The sequence below is a fragment of the Euprymna scolopes genome, chromosome 3 (assembly GCF_053919585.1).
Source record: "Euprymna scolopes isolate OS-2025 chromosome 3, ASM5391958v1, whole genome shotgun sequence".
Taxonomy (NCBI): domain Eukaryota; kingdom Metazoa; phylum Mollusca; class Cephalopoda; order Sepiida; family Sepiolidae; genus Euprymna; species Euprymna scolopes.
The window spans coordinates 42,106,620-42,122,848 of record NC_136484.1 but is presented as its reverse complement, the minus strand read 5'-3'; the positions used below and the strand labels follow the sequence as shown (position 1 = coordinate 42,122,848).

Below are 16,229 nucleotides of genomic sequence, written 5' to 3'. Positions count from 1 at the left end.
ATACGGTACAAGAGCAAATGTCTAAATTCCGTATAGGTTCACATAAAGATTTCCAAGATTCACCTGAAAAAGGTTGGTTACATCGGCCGAAACGTTGTGACAATAACAATCAAGCTGAGTATGGTAGTCTGAATTATCCAAATAATTATCCTTCTCCATCTAAAAAAATAAAAAAGTAACATAAAGAAGATACATTATTATTTTTTTTTTAAATCTTTATGAATCATAGTAGAACATTATTAAATAATAAGAGTTGATACGCCGTAAAACATACACGTAAGACAAAAAAAAAGCTAACTTAAGTATACATATTTTTGGACAAGTCAAAAGGCTTGAAGTCGAAAACCGTTTTCAACTACATGAATTGTGTAAAAAAATGTTTCTATTCTGGTAAGAATCTAAAACAAGTGCCCTTGACAAGTCTTTTTCATAACGATTAAATACACATATTCGATAAATCGTTTGAGGTTTATTTGAAGTAAAAAAAAAAAGGTTATTTTGATTTTATTTATGTGTATAAATACACATGGTATTATAAAGTGTGGGTCCAAGTGGATACATGAAACGCTTGGTCTTCCAATGCAGTAAAGCAACTAACAATTCTGTTTTGGAGGCACTTGAAAAAAAATCTTTGGCTTCATGATTTTCTGCCGCTTTGACTTGTTATTCACATATTATGAATTTACTTTGGAGTGATATCTACACTTATGCGACCTACACCTTATATTGCAATTAGCACAGTATAATAGCAAGGAAATCACTTCTACTGATTGGTTTCGGAATAATGTATTGTTATTGGCTCCCTTATTTTGACCCTAACGTCCAAGGAAGAGATCGTGCAACACCTCAGACAAGTATTAAACCAGAAGTCGCTCAAGACTCCGTGATCTATTCTGACAAAAGGAAAATTAACACGAACTGAAACCAACATAGTTTTTGTCATTTTTAACAGATCATTAACAAAACCTTATCAATCGCAACACGATGGACAGTGAAAGATCATTGTTTGACACAAAGATTCATATATTGAAAATAATGTAGATATTTTGTCTTTGGATATCAACACCAAGTGTCAAAGTACTGTATAGTGTAGATATTTTGTCGCAGTGGATATCAAGCCAAATTAGCACCTTTATAATACAGATATTTTGTCATTAGGGAAATCAGGCCAAAGTACCACCAGGATTGTGTAGACATTTTGTCGCAGCAGATATCAGATCAAAGTACCACCAGGATTGTGTAGACATTTTGTCGCAGCAGATATCAGACCAAAGTACCACCAGGATTGTGTAGACATTTTGTCGCAGCAGATATCAGACCAAAGTACCACCAGGATAGTATAGACATTTTGTCGCAGCAGATATCAGGCCAAAGTACCACCAGGATTGTGTAGACATTTTGTCTCAGCAGATATCAGACCAAAGTACCACCAGGATTGTGTAGACATTTTGTCGCAGCAGATATCAGACCAAAGTACAACCAGGATTGTGTAGACATTTCGTCGCAGCAGATATCAGACCAAAGTACAACCAGGATAGTATAGACATTTTGTCGCAGCAGATATCAGGCCAAAGTACCACCAGGATGGTGTAGACATTTTGTCGCAGCATATATCAGACCAAAGTACCACCAGGATGGTGTAGACATTTTGTCGCAGCGGATATCAGGCCAAAGTACCACCAGGATGGTGTAGGCATTTTGTCGCAGCAGATATCAGGCCAAAGTACCACCAGGATAGTGTAGACATTTTGTCGCAGTAGATATTCCAGCCAAAGTACCACCAGGATGGTGTAGACATTTTGTCGCAGCAGATATTCCGGCCAAAGTACCACCAGGATAGTGTAGACATTTTGTCGTAGCAGATATCAGGCCAAAGTACCACCAGGATGGTGTAGACATTTTGTCGCAGCAGATATCAGGCCAAAGTACCTCTAGGATAGTGTAGACATTTTGTCCCAGCAGATATCAGGCCAAAGTACCACCAGGATAGTGTAGACATTTTGTCGCAGCAGATATCAAGCCAAAGTACCACCAGGATGGTGGAGACATTTTGTCGCAGCAGATATCAGGCCAAAGTACCACCAGGATAGTGTAGACATTTTGTCGCAGCAGATATCAGGCCAAAGTACTTCTAGGATAGTGTAGACATTTTGTCCCAGCAGATATCAGGCCAAAGTACCACCAGGATAGTGTAGACATTTTGTCGCAGCAGATATCAGGCCAAAGTACCACCAGGATAGTGTAGACATTTTGTCGCAGCAGTAAACAATTGAGGGTGCATTTTTGTTCCTAAGAATCCTTAATACAGAAAGCTTTATTAATTGCATCGTGTATAGCCAAGAATTTATAAAGTGCGTTCCTTTGCACTAGAATTCACTTTTCCTTAAAAAACAGTTGCTATTTTATAGTTTTTTCTTTTTCATTGATTGATGATTGTTCTAGTGATGTTGTAGGAAATCAGTCGTTTCGTTAATGTTTTCATATTTTTATCTTATGTTTTTATAAATATGTTTGCTTATTTTTTTTCTTTGATTTCTTGGTGGTTTGCCATCACGAAAAATGTGCATTCAACTGTTAAGTTCTATTTATTAACTAAGCGCCATTGAAATAAATGCTGCAGCAAATATGTAAACAAAATAAATTTTCATAATATAATCACATAATATTCAATATAGCATGGCATGTAAGCTACACAGAAAGGTTTGTGTTTCATTCCTGGTAGAAATTGTATTTCTAAATTCATGCATTTACATTTTAGGGTCGTGTTTAGTACTACACAGTGCAAACTCAAACTTCCAATAAATTAACACTTGATTTTATTAGATCTTCACTGCCTATTAGCTTCCTTCAACCAATGATTTTCCTTTCTTAGTTTTAAAGTTTTAGAAACAATTTAGCTCACCCAACTTCTAAGTGTACTACACAAACAATAAATGGCATTGCCAGGAAGGCATATATATATATATATATATATATATATATTGGTATATTTAGGGAGCATTTTTTCATTCAAGCAAACATTATTAAATGTAACGGAGACACTTTGCTTTATGATTCTTTTTATTAATTTTTCAATATTTCGTATAATCTTTTTTGTATCAAAAGCAAAAATATTAATAAAAGTTCCAGAGTTGTTGCTGTCACAAGCACTTTCGATTCGTCTTTGGTTCATCATCAGGTGTGGAAGTAATAATGCGAAGGAGCGAAAATGAGAATTAAAAGTAAAAACTAAAATATACAGTAAACGGTGATAAGTCAAAATATATAAAGTCGATGAAAAATCGATTGAAAATATAGGTCGATTAAAAATTCGAGTATTAAAATCAGCAAGTTCGTGGGCACCGTTAACAAAGTCCGTCCAATACGAACTACGCAAGACATTTTAGAACGTTATATATATATATATATATATTGATAGCAATCTTCTGTCTAATGAGACAATGCATTCTGCATCTAGTGTGGTGCACTGCAACATCTGCTATGGCTATACAGTTCAAAACTGGAATTGGCTCTCCGGATGCAGGTCTGAGTGTGTAATAAGGAGGCTTAAGTTTTTCCTGTTACCAGTGTCCCCTTCTCAGCGCTGCAGACAAAGTCCAATGGAAAGACAAGCCAATACGGTTGGAGCCAGCGCAGCTACAGGAGTTGCTGGAAAGATGTTGCAGTCCTTCACCGTTTGCCTCTTGGGACTTCGAACTGGATTTTTTGTCGGGCTTACTTTTTTAATCTTTGCCTTTCCCAATATTATATATATAGTGATAAAGTTAACCTGAAAAATGAACGTTTCAATGAAAAGATAAATCTAGCCGGATAGAAAAGGCTTTACCCGATTAAGAGGAGCAAGATATATGAAGAGATAAGGATTAAAATTACAAAAGAACTTTATTACATTATCATGTCAATAAACTTGGCCTTCGGGACAAGATCAAAGTGTAGTATCTGTTCCAGCAGATACTGCAAGCTATGACTAGCTATGACTAGCAAAGACCAGATGTGGGGGCAACCCCACATGCCTGACCTTTAACCAGCTCCCATTTCCCACCTCTCGGGAGCTGGTCCCCTTTTTCCCCTTCCCCCTCCCTTCACTCCTCACATTAAAAATTGGCCTTGTGCCTAATTTGCTCGGTGGGGGAGCAAATAAATACCATCTGTTCTTCAGATGCTGCACTTCTATTTCTTGTTCTCTTTCGGTGGAGGAGAAATCCTTCACGACTGAGACAATTTTTATTTTTGTACCTTTTTTCCACGTTAAAAAAACGACCCTGGTGTCTAACTCTGTCCCGTGGGGAGGCATAGTAAATAGGTACGTTATCATGTCAATAAGGTTAAAAATGGTTATAGTCATTTTTTCCCCTTTAACTATTTTCATAAATCATGTAATGAAGTTCCTATGTAACTTTAATCCTTCTCTCCTTTTCTTTTCATATATATATATATATATATATATATATATATATATATATGTGTGTGTGTATATATATATACTCTGGTCGGTGCTAAATGTATAACAATTTGGGAATACCAGTTTTTTATGTAGGATGGCTTTTTGCTTAGCCCTACATTGTTTCCAGTCATCTTGTTCGTTTTATTACTGGACTTATGCAATGCCAATTAAGGAGAAGTGTGATTGCTAATTGTGCAACCTTTCCTTCAATGTAGACTCTAAGTTCTCTCTAATTCTCTCTCCTCTGATCTTGAACGCATGGTACAATGGGGGAAGAAGTGGCTGGTCACTTTTAATGCATCCAAAACCAAGCTTCTATCTTTGCATCATCAACGCTCTGATCCCCATCTGGCATCAATTGAAATGGATGGCTCTCGTCTTGGGGAGGCTCCATGTTTTGACAAGCTTCTGGGTTTGACCTTTACTCCTGATCTGAAATGGAAATTTTAAGTTATTTTTATTTTCACGAATTGCTAGTTTTTTTTTTTATTTTTATTTATTATTACGTTTTTTCATCTTTATTTATTATTACGTTTCTTGATTTAGATGTTGGTATTGCTCAATATGTTTTAGGATCTAGTACTCACAAGACGGACCATACGAAGGTTTCTTAGCTTCAAAACAAAGCTCTGAACATATACGCATATTAGTGAAAATAATAAAAAATACAAACGGTAGATATTTGCAAAAACATTGTTCAAACAAACATTCTTTTACAAAGAATCATTGAAATAAAAATGTGTGAATTTGTTTAAAATAACTTTTGACATGAACATGAATTGGTTGCATATAATATTCTTCGAACATTAATATTGCAGATGATATCACAGAATTCAACTACTCGGTATCTTTCGTTTCGACGTACATAGCCTATAGAAATAAAGAAAGTACAATTTACTATTGGTACTTAATCATTGGTTGATTTAAGCCTACCCATCTGTTAACACTATTTTTACACACCTGTATCTAAATATCATAGTACTATGAATTCATTTGTCCCCATTTCAGTGATAGTAAAGTATACCTCTACGGTTATGGGTCAAATAGCACCTTGTGTTCAATGAATCGTCTCTAATGAATCATTTATGAAAGATATAATTTCAATGTTAACTTGAAAATATTTCATAAAACAGTAAAACTAAACAAAAGATGGGAATGTAACGTTCTTATCTCTTGCTATTTGTAAAATATTAGGATTGACTAGACTCTAAAACTTTGGTAGAGCAACTACTCTAATGTATCACTTGTGATGATATAGGTTACTGTCATTATTGTGATAATTCTATCCCAAAAATAAAAAATAAAAAAAACGCTAAAAAAAAATACTAATTCTACTTGGAGATAATTGCAAAAGGTTAAATTGACCATAGCAATGAAAATGAAAAACGAGAAATAGAAACCGGAAGTATTTGAATTTATATAAGTTAGCATACGTGACCTCTGAGGAAGCAGTAATTAGATAAAGTTTTAGAAATTCACGTGATTCTTAAAGGGATAAGGGACTACAGCCATACCGACCAATGGTAGAAGTTTTATTTTTTATTATTTTTTTTAATTCTGGTACTGACGTAGATTATACATCTGTACTGCTATCACATATAGGGCGGGGGAGGGAGTGCGTTTTATTCAATACAGTGTCTAATTAAAACAAAAGTAGTAAAGACAAATACATATATTTATGTAGGTTTCTTTGCACACAATAAAAGCAATACTATAAACTTAGAAACACATAACACAGGCTTAAACCTTTTATTTGTCATAGTTAGTAAATATAAACTTAAGTGTTTAAATGGCAAAATTGCTTGTTTTGTTGTTTTTTGTTGTTGTTTTTTGTTTTTCTTTAGATAGATATATAATATGAATAAAATATAAATATTTAAATTTTTAATATAACTTTTAAAAATGTTTTTCGTTGTATCTCACAAGTTTTTTTTTTTTTTTTTTTTTTTTTTTCAGATTGTCCTCATGGGTCCTATGGGCGAGATTGCATGGAGAAATGCCCCACAACATGTAAAGATGGTGCTTGCAACCGCTTCAATGGAAGCTGCAGCCATGGATGTGTGACCGGATATGCGGGTAGCCAGTGCCAAGAAAGTGAGTGATTGATTTGAATGAGGGCAGATAATAACACAATCTTGAGCAACCACAAAGGAATTTTCATGGTTCTTTTCATATTTGTGTTGTTCTTTTATTTATATTAAATAACTCTAACTTTCTCTCTCTCTCTCTCTCTCTCTCTCTCTCTCTCTCTATATATATATATATATATATATATATATATATATATATATATATATATATATATATATATATATATATATATAATGTTTGGAGGTACAGAATTTATATATAGTTTTGAATAAAATAGGTGGAAGTTTCTCAAGAGCTCTTTCGGCTATCATCTCATCAGAATAAAATCAATAGCGTAAAAAATAATATTATTTCGAAAGTTTAAAGAGTTCCAATTGGGAACTAATGAATGTGCCAAAAGAAAAGTACGGGGACAACTAAAATTAAGTTTATTAACGTTTAAAAAACGATTAAAATATTGGCACAATGAGGGGGAAAAAAGCGGGAGAAAAGATTCAAAGTTCCCCAAAGAAAAACAATGCGTTTGCTGTTTCCTTTTGCCGGCACAAAGAAGGTTTACGCACCGCAATAGAGACAGACTCCAAAATCTCTAAATGGTTTCTGGAGTCCGCTCTATATAGCACCTCGAACCATTCTATTTATATCTATCAGCACAGCACAGGTGGTCAACCAAATGCTGGCCAATAGCAGAGTCCAAGGCTGCAGAAGGAGGGAGACTACAAGACCCCATTCTCCCTTGTCTGATCTTCGATGGAACATGCTGGTTTATACGAGTCAAAAGATGCAAAAGGTGCAAGTGTGTTCGCCCAACATAACCAGCATCGCACTGCCATTTAAATTGATACATAATATTGCTATTTTGGATGTAAGGCAAACTATCCTTGCGAAAAGAAGGAAAAGCAAGTCTCGTAATATATACCAAACGCAAGGACACAGAATAAAAGCAGTTGTAAATACTTCTGCGAATCTGTTTGGAAAGTCTGTTACTCTTTTCCCCAATGCACGGTAATTTTAAATAAACAGGGCATTTCAAAGGTCCAAAATTTTTAGGGGATTTAAAATCCGCAACCATTTTTGAAAATACAGTTATCAATAATGTCAACAGGATAACCATTATTGATGAATATTTCCCTGATCTTATCGAGTTCGACGTCTAATCTGTTAGGCGAACAAATCACGAGGGCTCTATGTACCAAAGTATTAATTAAGCTGACCTTACGTGATTTTGGTACAAAAAGACAACCAGTTCACATATAGGCCAGTAAATGTCGGCTTCCTAGAAATTGTAGTGAGAAATCCCCCCCCCCCTTAACGTTCGACAAGACCATCCAAGAAGGGAAGCGAATTGTCCTTCTCACTTTCCATAGTGAACTTTAGAGCCCCATGCAAAGAATTCAACCTATCAAAAAGTATTGACGCTTCACCTTGCGATGGAAAAATAGCAAAAAGGAGTGGGAAATGAAGTCACAGAACTACATATTGGTGGATATAGATTAAGGGAATACAATCGATTAGTTGGGGGAAAGAAGGGACTTTTTATGCAAAGGCATTTCGAAGCCTAATGCTTCTCATCAAAAGAGTAGAGAAGATGCTAGGTAACATAGTGGGGATGCGGCGTCTAGCGTTGGATTCATTAGGAACGAAATAGAAATATTCATATAAATGAACCAATCTATACTCACCAATATATGGTTCTGTGACTTCATTTCCCACTCCCATTGTTTTCATATACAAGCTCCAAAGATACTTGTTGAGCTTTGTAATGTCCAGATAAGTCTCCTCTCATAGAGGTCCTGGATATGACCTTAAACTATATCCGATGGTGAAGCACCAGCTTGTGGGCTTTGGGGAGTGTGGAGCCACCCCTTAATTGCCATTGCTCCCAGGTCCATTCTGACCCAGAGTGGTAGTACCTGTTAGGGTCCCAACTATGGGGTAAATAGAAACTTTTTTGAAAAAAAAAAACATTCTATTAAAAACTTTTTCTTCAAAATCACTGGATCAGCATTAAATGACCTAAAAAGGGTTGATATGCCGTAAAACAAAAACAACCAACCAACCTCTCATAGAATTGAGCTCGCTCTTTTCCTCTAACGCTCTAAGCTGTATATATATATATATATATATATATATATATATATATATATATATATATATATTATTTTTTAGAAGGAATTAGACCTGGATTATTATTATTTTAATGTATTGGTAAATGAATTAATACTATTAAAAGAAAACGGTGCTCATTGTACTGTAGATATATAATAAGCTCAATAGGTATAGATGTCCTAGAGCTATTTTAATATTGGGTAAAACGATTCATAATTGTGAATTAAAAATCAAATTTTGTTTTTTTTTTCCTTTTGAAACTGATTTTTAATTCCAAATTATGAATAATTTTACTCATATATATATATATATATATATAAGTGTGTGTGTATTTTATTTTTACTGCTTCTTTCACCACCTATAACCCTGGAAATATTTCCCTAGAATCATGTGCCAGTGGCATTCACCCTAGGTTGGTTGAACCGGCTTTCCTAGGAGGAGAAAGTTTCATAGAAATATTAACCTCATAAGCGATCTCTAGTCGTATACCTCATACATATTAAAACTACCCATATATTTTTTTTTTTTTTTTTTTCTTCCTTTGAAGATTGTAATGCTGGGTATGGGGCAGCCAAACCAGCTGCCAACATTGCCCCGCTTTTTTATTGAAACCAACCGAGAGCTCTTTTTAGTATCCTCGCTGTTCCCTTAAGTGCAATTGTCTGAATCTCTTTTGCACTTGGTTCACCAGGAATATTAGTTAGGTAGGACTTCATGTGTGTGGGTGTGTGTGCTTAACGTAACCAGAATACTAAACGTCTGCTTATTCAATTGAATTTATATCGACTCTGTATAAGTTTTTTTTATTATACTACCAGTAAATAAGCTTGAATATATTTTAATTCGTGCTGATTTAATATTTATTATTACAGAGCCAATTCTCTATTGAATATATATATATATATATATATATATATATATATATATATCAAAGAATGAGAGTTCATATAGAAACGTTGTTGTAATTTGAATAAAATAAAATATGCATCAAGTGCGTTTGAAAGCCAAATACAATGTAATATTAGGAAAATAAACAAATATTTTACTTGTTTGAAATTTATCACAAATATATTTTAGAGGTATCCTCTATCTTCAGCGTGTTGTTTCTTTTTTCTTCTTTTTTCTTCTTCTTCCTTGCCATGTTGTAAATTTGGAGACAGAACTCTGTTTGTAAAGAGCCGCGCGTTGTTTCTAGCGGTTGTATTTTGAAATGTGCGTAGCTAACGCAAGAATAACGTCAATATATATATATATATATATATATATATATATATATAGTACTGATTTCAAAAGTAAAATAAATGACTTGGGTGCCATCAGCTAGAATCGAAACCAAAACATTTAGCGTTACAACTTCGCTATTAATTAACACTCTCCCGCTACGTTTTGAGCTAACCAGAAAGATAAATACGAAAGTTACATAATCAAACCACTTTTAACTATGATTAGCTTACGTTTGTGCAAACTAATAAAAATGTCAGTAAGTTGAAATGAACATTTTTGCATTTCAACTTGCAACAAGCAAAGAACAATTGAATTTATTGGAAACCTGGAAAAATCATGGATTACCATAGAAAAATGCGAGCATGGAAAGTAATATGGTCAAGCTTAAACATTGATAAGTAAAGGACTAGTTGTTAAAACTGGAAAAGAAAAGGACAAGATATTATAGTAAAAATATAATCAATTCTTAATGCTGCAATATTTTAAGTTATAAATTTATATTTTTTACTAGAATATTTTGTCCTTTTCTTTTCCAGTTTAAACAACTAGTTCTTTACTTTTCCATGTTTAAGCATAACCATATTACTTTTCATGCCTGCATTTTTCTATTGTAATATATACATATATATAGTAGTAAAACTCTGTTAGTCTCTATACGTAATGGATGAGGTTAGAAAGACATGACGTTACACATGTGAACCAACTTAGAAAGACGTTACAAACGAACGATGTCTGCCACTAAAACAGATTGAAGATCGTTGGATCATATCCTTTATGACATTATAAATACTGAAGTAACAAAAGGATGTCATAAATTAAAACAAATCATAGATGACCCGTGAACCGAAGCTTCATGGTTCATCTGTTTTTCTTTTTTTTTTTTTTTTACATTTTCACCCCAAGCAAGGCACATTGCCACTTTGATGTAGAGGACTACTATCAGGGACATAAGCTACAGGGGTACTATGTGGGGAGTTAGACAGCAAGATCTCGATTCACGTTACACTTGAACTTCTGCATGTCAGTACAGTTGGGGAAGCAGGAACCCGGAAGGGAATTCTAAAGTCTAACGGTTCTGGGGAAGAAACTACTGGAGTAGAAGACTGTCTTACATCTAGGGGTCTCAACTGTGAAGGGGTGGGATTTTGCTGTTTGTCGGGGGTATTTATGTCGAGGGTACAAGTGCTTGCAGTTCGTCGGAGCATTCACCGTTTAAAGTACTTGTAGAACAGGCAGAGGGATGCTACATTTCGTCGATGGGACAGAGGCTGAAGCTTAGATGACAGTTCAGGACCTATCAGGTTGGCGACTCTCTTTTGAATCTTGTCTAGGAGCGAGAGACTAGTAGCAGATGTGGATAGTAACTGTAATCTATATATTTATACATACTAGACCAGCCATTCTCCATCATTGACCCCCACCGGCATTATGTATTTCTCTATTTATCCCCTACTCCAATACAAAAAAAATCATAAAGTGACAGAAAAGTAAGAAGGTAAAAAAAAGGATTTTTAATTGTTTACAATTTTAGGTTTCGTGTAAAAATATTATTATATAAGTATTATATATTCATATCAGAAAAAGAAAGAAAATCAATTTTTTTCTAAATAGAAAATTATGAAGTTAATTTTTATCACGTTTCTTAGAAATGACACAATCTGAAAAAGAAATAATTATTTTAAATTCTCAGGTATTTCAATTATTAACCCACGACTATATTTTTTTTTTACGCCGTAGACGTAAATTTGCCCCTGGTTGAGAACCTCTGTACTAGACGAATTGCTCAGGATCCAAAAGTCGATTTATATTCGAAAGATGACGAAAGAAAGACAGAAATATGTGATAAAATAGTCCACAACTTTCCGATTTCAATTGATTGCTCCTAGCTAATACCTCTTGTATTTCCGAATTTACAAAAAAAAAAAAAAAAAAAACGACAGTTAAGATAATTAAATGATAGCGCTGTTGGTAGACGTCATCAAAGAGTAATTACAGTGTCGAAACAAAATAAAGATTCAAAGATGAAAGGATTTTTTTAAAAAGTTTCCTCTTCGTTCTTCTTTCCTGTTTGACATAATCAAAAACGGAAGCAATTTATTGTCAATCAATTGTCATTAAAATGAAATTAAAAATCGATAATGGTTAAGAAGAAAAAAGAAACAACAAATTATCCGTTTAATGATTTTGATATTAAAAGAAACTGGTGGAGTTTTATAACAAAGCATGTATAGCACTACGGAAGGCCAATTCTTTAGTTTCAGACTGTAACAAAATATTTCTGTAATAAACAGTTGCTGCTCAGTGGATAGTGACGTTCCTCTGTTTCTTTCTCTGTACTCTTGTGATACACAGCTGAAGTCTCGTTTCGTTGACACTTCATAAATTGTTGCTCAGTGGATAGTGATGTCTTTCTGTTTATTTTATTATTTATTTTGTAATACACAGCTGGAGTCAAGTTTTGTTGACACGCCATAAGCTGTTACTAAGTGGAAAGTGACGTCTCCCTTTTTTCCTTCTCGTCTTCTTTATAACAGCGGTTGTAAAAGTAATTAAAAATAACAACACAAAATCAGTATTTTGGTCCCCCAATTAATCGGAAAGGAACTTATGCTTTCAGTGGTGTCTGTGCATGCATCTGTTCGTTCGTCTGCCTCACATTAAAAACGGCCTTGTGCCTAATTTGCTCAGTGGGGGAGCAAATAAACACCATCTGTTCGTTCGTCTGTCCGTCTGGGCGATTGCCAGATAATTGTCCATTAGTTTTTCCTGAAATTTTGCCACAAATTGTATTTCATTAAATAGATGTGCACAGAAAAAAATTATTTTTTGCGAAAATTCCTGTTGCATCCCCAGGGGCTCAAGTGTTACAAAAATGGCGAAAAATGATACGTTTTTCCCCATAACTTTTGATCCATCGATTAAATTTTTCTGAAACTTGGCCAAAACGTGAAGCCCATTATTCTTAATATAAATCCAGTATGGATTACCGTGGCAAAATTCTGGTTCGCGTTCCCAGGGCCTTTCAGTACTAAAAACGTTCCTTTTTGTTGTTCTTTTTTCATATTTCTCAACAAAAACTTGGTATGTCTGACTATATAGTGGTTTTTCACGGTGGCCAACTCAAATATACATGTGCTAAGGCCTGAAACTGCACTGTTATCTATTTACACTGCGATTTGACGTCCACAGAGGCTCAAAAGGGATAAAAAATGACCCCAAATGGCCCAAAATGACACTTTTCACCCCATAGCGTTTGATCCACTCATAAGATTTTTCCTAATATAAATTCAGTATGGATGACCCTGGCAAAATTCTGGTTTGCATTCCTTTGGGACTTTTAGGGCTAAAAAAAACATGCCTTTTTGGAGCTCTTTTTTCATATTACTCAAAAACTTGATATGTATGTCTATATGATGGTTTTCCATGGTGCTGAATTCAAATATACATGTTTTAAGGTATGAAACTGCATCGTTAGTCCATTTTCACTGGGATTCGGCGTTCCTAAGAGCTCAAAAGGGGTCACAAATGCCCCAAAATTGCAAAAAAATTACACTTTTTACTCCATAACTTTTGTCCCATTCATTAGATATTTCTGAAACTTGAAAATATGAAGTACACTTCTCACATTCATCATTTCTTCACTATTTTTTGTGGCGTCATCTCACATGCAGCACTAGAGGGGGGCCACGCATGCGCGGCTTGTTTTTTCTTAATTGCACCATATATATATTAGTTATTTTTCACGTAGACTACCTTGAATCAAATGGTCACGGATCGTCTATTTTCTCTGTTTTAATAGATGACGTCCTTTTTTATTCCGGTCTCTTTTATGATGTATAAAATATATCTTTCCAGTGTCTTCAACAATCTTTAGCATATGACATCGTCTTTCTTTGACGTAATTCATTGTGCACGGGGGGTGGGGGCAAACAAATAAGATCCAGAAAGTTTGAATAGTAAATAACATTTAAATTTACTAGTGTTATTATTGGTGTTAAAGCTTTAGTACAATATTCTATATGGATATTCATATCTAGAAAAATTTAAAGCCATTTTCATTTTCTGGAAAGAATGTTTGAGTCGTGTGCCTCAAGAGAAACTGAGCAAAACCTTAGGAAAGTTATATAACATTTATTTCAAACAAAATTTTCACAGAACTTTGTTCTCTTTCTTTACAATACCTTTTGTATTTGATTTAATTTTTTTTTTTTAAATTACTTGTAATATTTTTCATTTCTTAAAAAAAAAAAAAACATTCTTGCAGTTTTGGAACTAGTGCCATACAATTCAAGAACTTTTTTTGTTGTTTATTTTTATCTCTTTATTTTGTAGTTATTATTTCTTTTTTTCATGTCCTGACATTTTTCCCCTCCACTTCGTTCTTCCAGCTGACAAAAATGTTTGATAAATCTCATACAAATGAGCTGCTTTAATGAATATGGAAAAGCAGACTCCAAAAAAAGATGCGGAAAAAAATTGAACCATTCTTGTTATTCAAGTTTTCCTATCTCACACTTCCACAGTTGATGATAGCATTGTCTTCTATATAACTACTAGTTCAGTATTGGCCTTTGGCTAGGAACAAACTGTAGTATCTGTTCTGATACTACATTTAGTCTATCCTATCCTAGATCAAAAGAAATTCTTCTAGATTGAGGCACTTAAAATTTTTTTGATTGGTTGGTTTTTGTTTTACGGCATATCAACCCTTTTCAGGTTATATTTAATGCCGAATCCAGTGATTTTGGAGAAAACGTTTTTAATAGAATATGTATTTTTTTTTCAAGTCAGTTTCTATTTAACCCATAGTTGGGACCCTAACAGGTACTACCACTTCGGGTCAGAGTGGACCTGGGAGCAATGGCAATAAAAGGCTGGCTCCACACTCCCCAAAGCCCGCAAGCTTGGACCTCACCATCGGATATAGTTTAAGGTCATATCGAGGACCTAAAATATTTTGTTCGAATCTTGAGTGCCCCTTTTTTGGGGAGCTGAATTATCATATTTTAACTGACTTTGTGCCTAACTTTGCTCTCATTAGGAGGCAAGTTAATAGGAACTGCTAGTTCAGTGCATATCACTTTTTGACAACAAAAAGGGCCAGTTTTAAATTTGAATTCAAATATACTCGGCACACATTTACATTTAGTTTAGCCTGTCCTCGATCGGGAGAAAGCCTTTTAGATTGTGGCAATCCAGAGTGTCTATTTTTGGGATCGTAATTTTCCTCACATTAAAACTCGGTCTTTGCTTACATAGAAAGGCAAGTAACTAGTTCAGTACATATCATTTTGTTGGCAACAGGAACAACCAATTTCAAATTTGAATTCAAATAGACTACAAATACTGACCATAGTGAAGAGGTTCATGACACCGACAGAAAATCTTGTTGTTCCAAATTCAAATCCAGTTCGTTCCACAAAATTATTTTTAAGTGAAGTTTTAATTTTAAATGCCCTGTAGGAGAATGTGTCTCGAAAGATAACATGTACATTGGCATGACTAGAACCAGTATCTCCCGCCACCTAACATGCCATCTATCTTCCCCGAAATAACTCCATTTACCAACGCCTTACAGCATATGACACCCCCAAAACTGAATTTAGGAATATACGAATTAAAAACACTGCCACGTTAGCCGTCTCGCACTGTGATCTGCGCATCCCAATCATTGAAGCCTTACTTTTAAAAAACTTTCCATATAACAAGATGTTTTACATTCATGAAAAATTTTGAATATGATTTAAGGTGGACAGAAAATAGCAAAAATTTAACTTCTATTTTATATCTATTTTACGCTTTTAGCGATGCACGTGCTTATGGTTATTCATCTTGCACAGGCGGTCGCTATTTTTATGAAGATATACTACTTTATGTTGATAACAAAATAGATTGTACAGTGTTTTACATGTTAAACTTTTAACTCCATTCAGCAAAGACTAAAATGATGCTGCGTTCAACTACTTTTAACGGGTTCTGTATATATCCTCAAGATCGAACGCCTGTCCCTGCTAAATCGTTAAATACGACTAACTGAAAACTTCAGTCATGTGACAAAATTAAATCTTGTGCTGACATTTCTCTTAACAAGAAAATAGCTGAACCTATGAACCCCAGCTAATTAAAATTTCAGGCGCGTGCCCTATAAAAATTCACTGTACGAAATTGAACCATGGATTCCAGAATCTAAGTAAATCCGTTGCCTTATATGACCCAATTGACATGGGATTAATGGACAACTACTAAAATATTCACATCGATTTCAATTAAATTCCACGCAAATGTGCATTTAATTTATGTATTCATTAAAGAACACACAAATGCACACAAACCGATACACATACATTTCCACATATATTAC

General features: G+C 34.4%; 1 protein-coding gene across 9 annotated transcripts in view; it reads left to right on the top strand.

Moving 5' to 3' along the window:
• LOC145254621 (receptor-type tyrosine-protein phosphatase epsilon-like) overlaps window positions 1–16,229 on the top strand; it is a 732,106-nt gene that overhangs the window by 132,595 nt on the left and 583,282 nt on the right. For all 9 annotated transcript variants that reach the window (XM_080113291.1, XM_080113282.1, XM_080113273.1 and 6 more), the window contains one exon: window positions 6,401–6,538. In XM_080113291.1, the coding sequence (XP_079969417.1) occupies window positions 6,401–6,538 (138 nt within the window). The remainder of the gene's footprint in view (window positions 1–6,400; window positions 6,539–16,229) is intronic.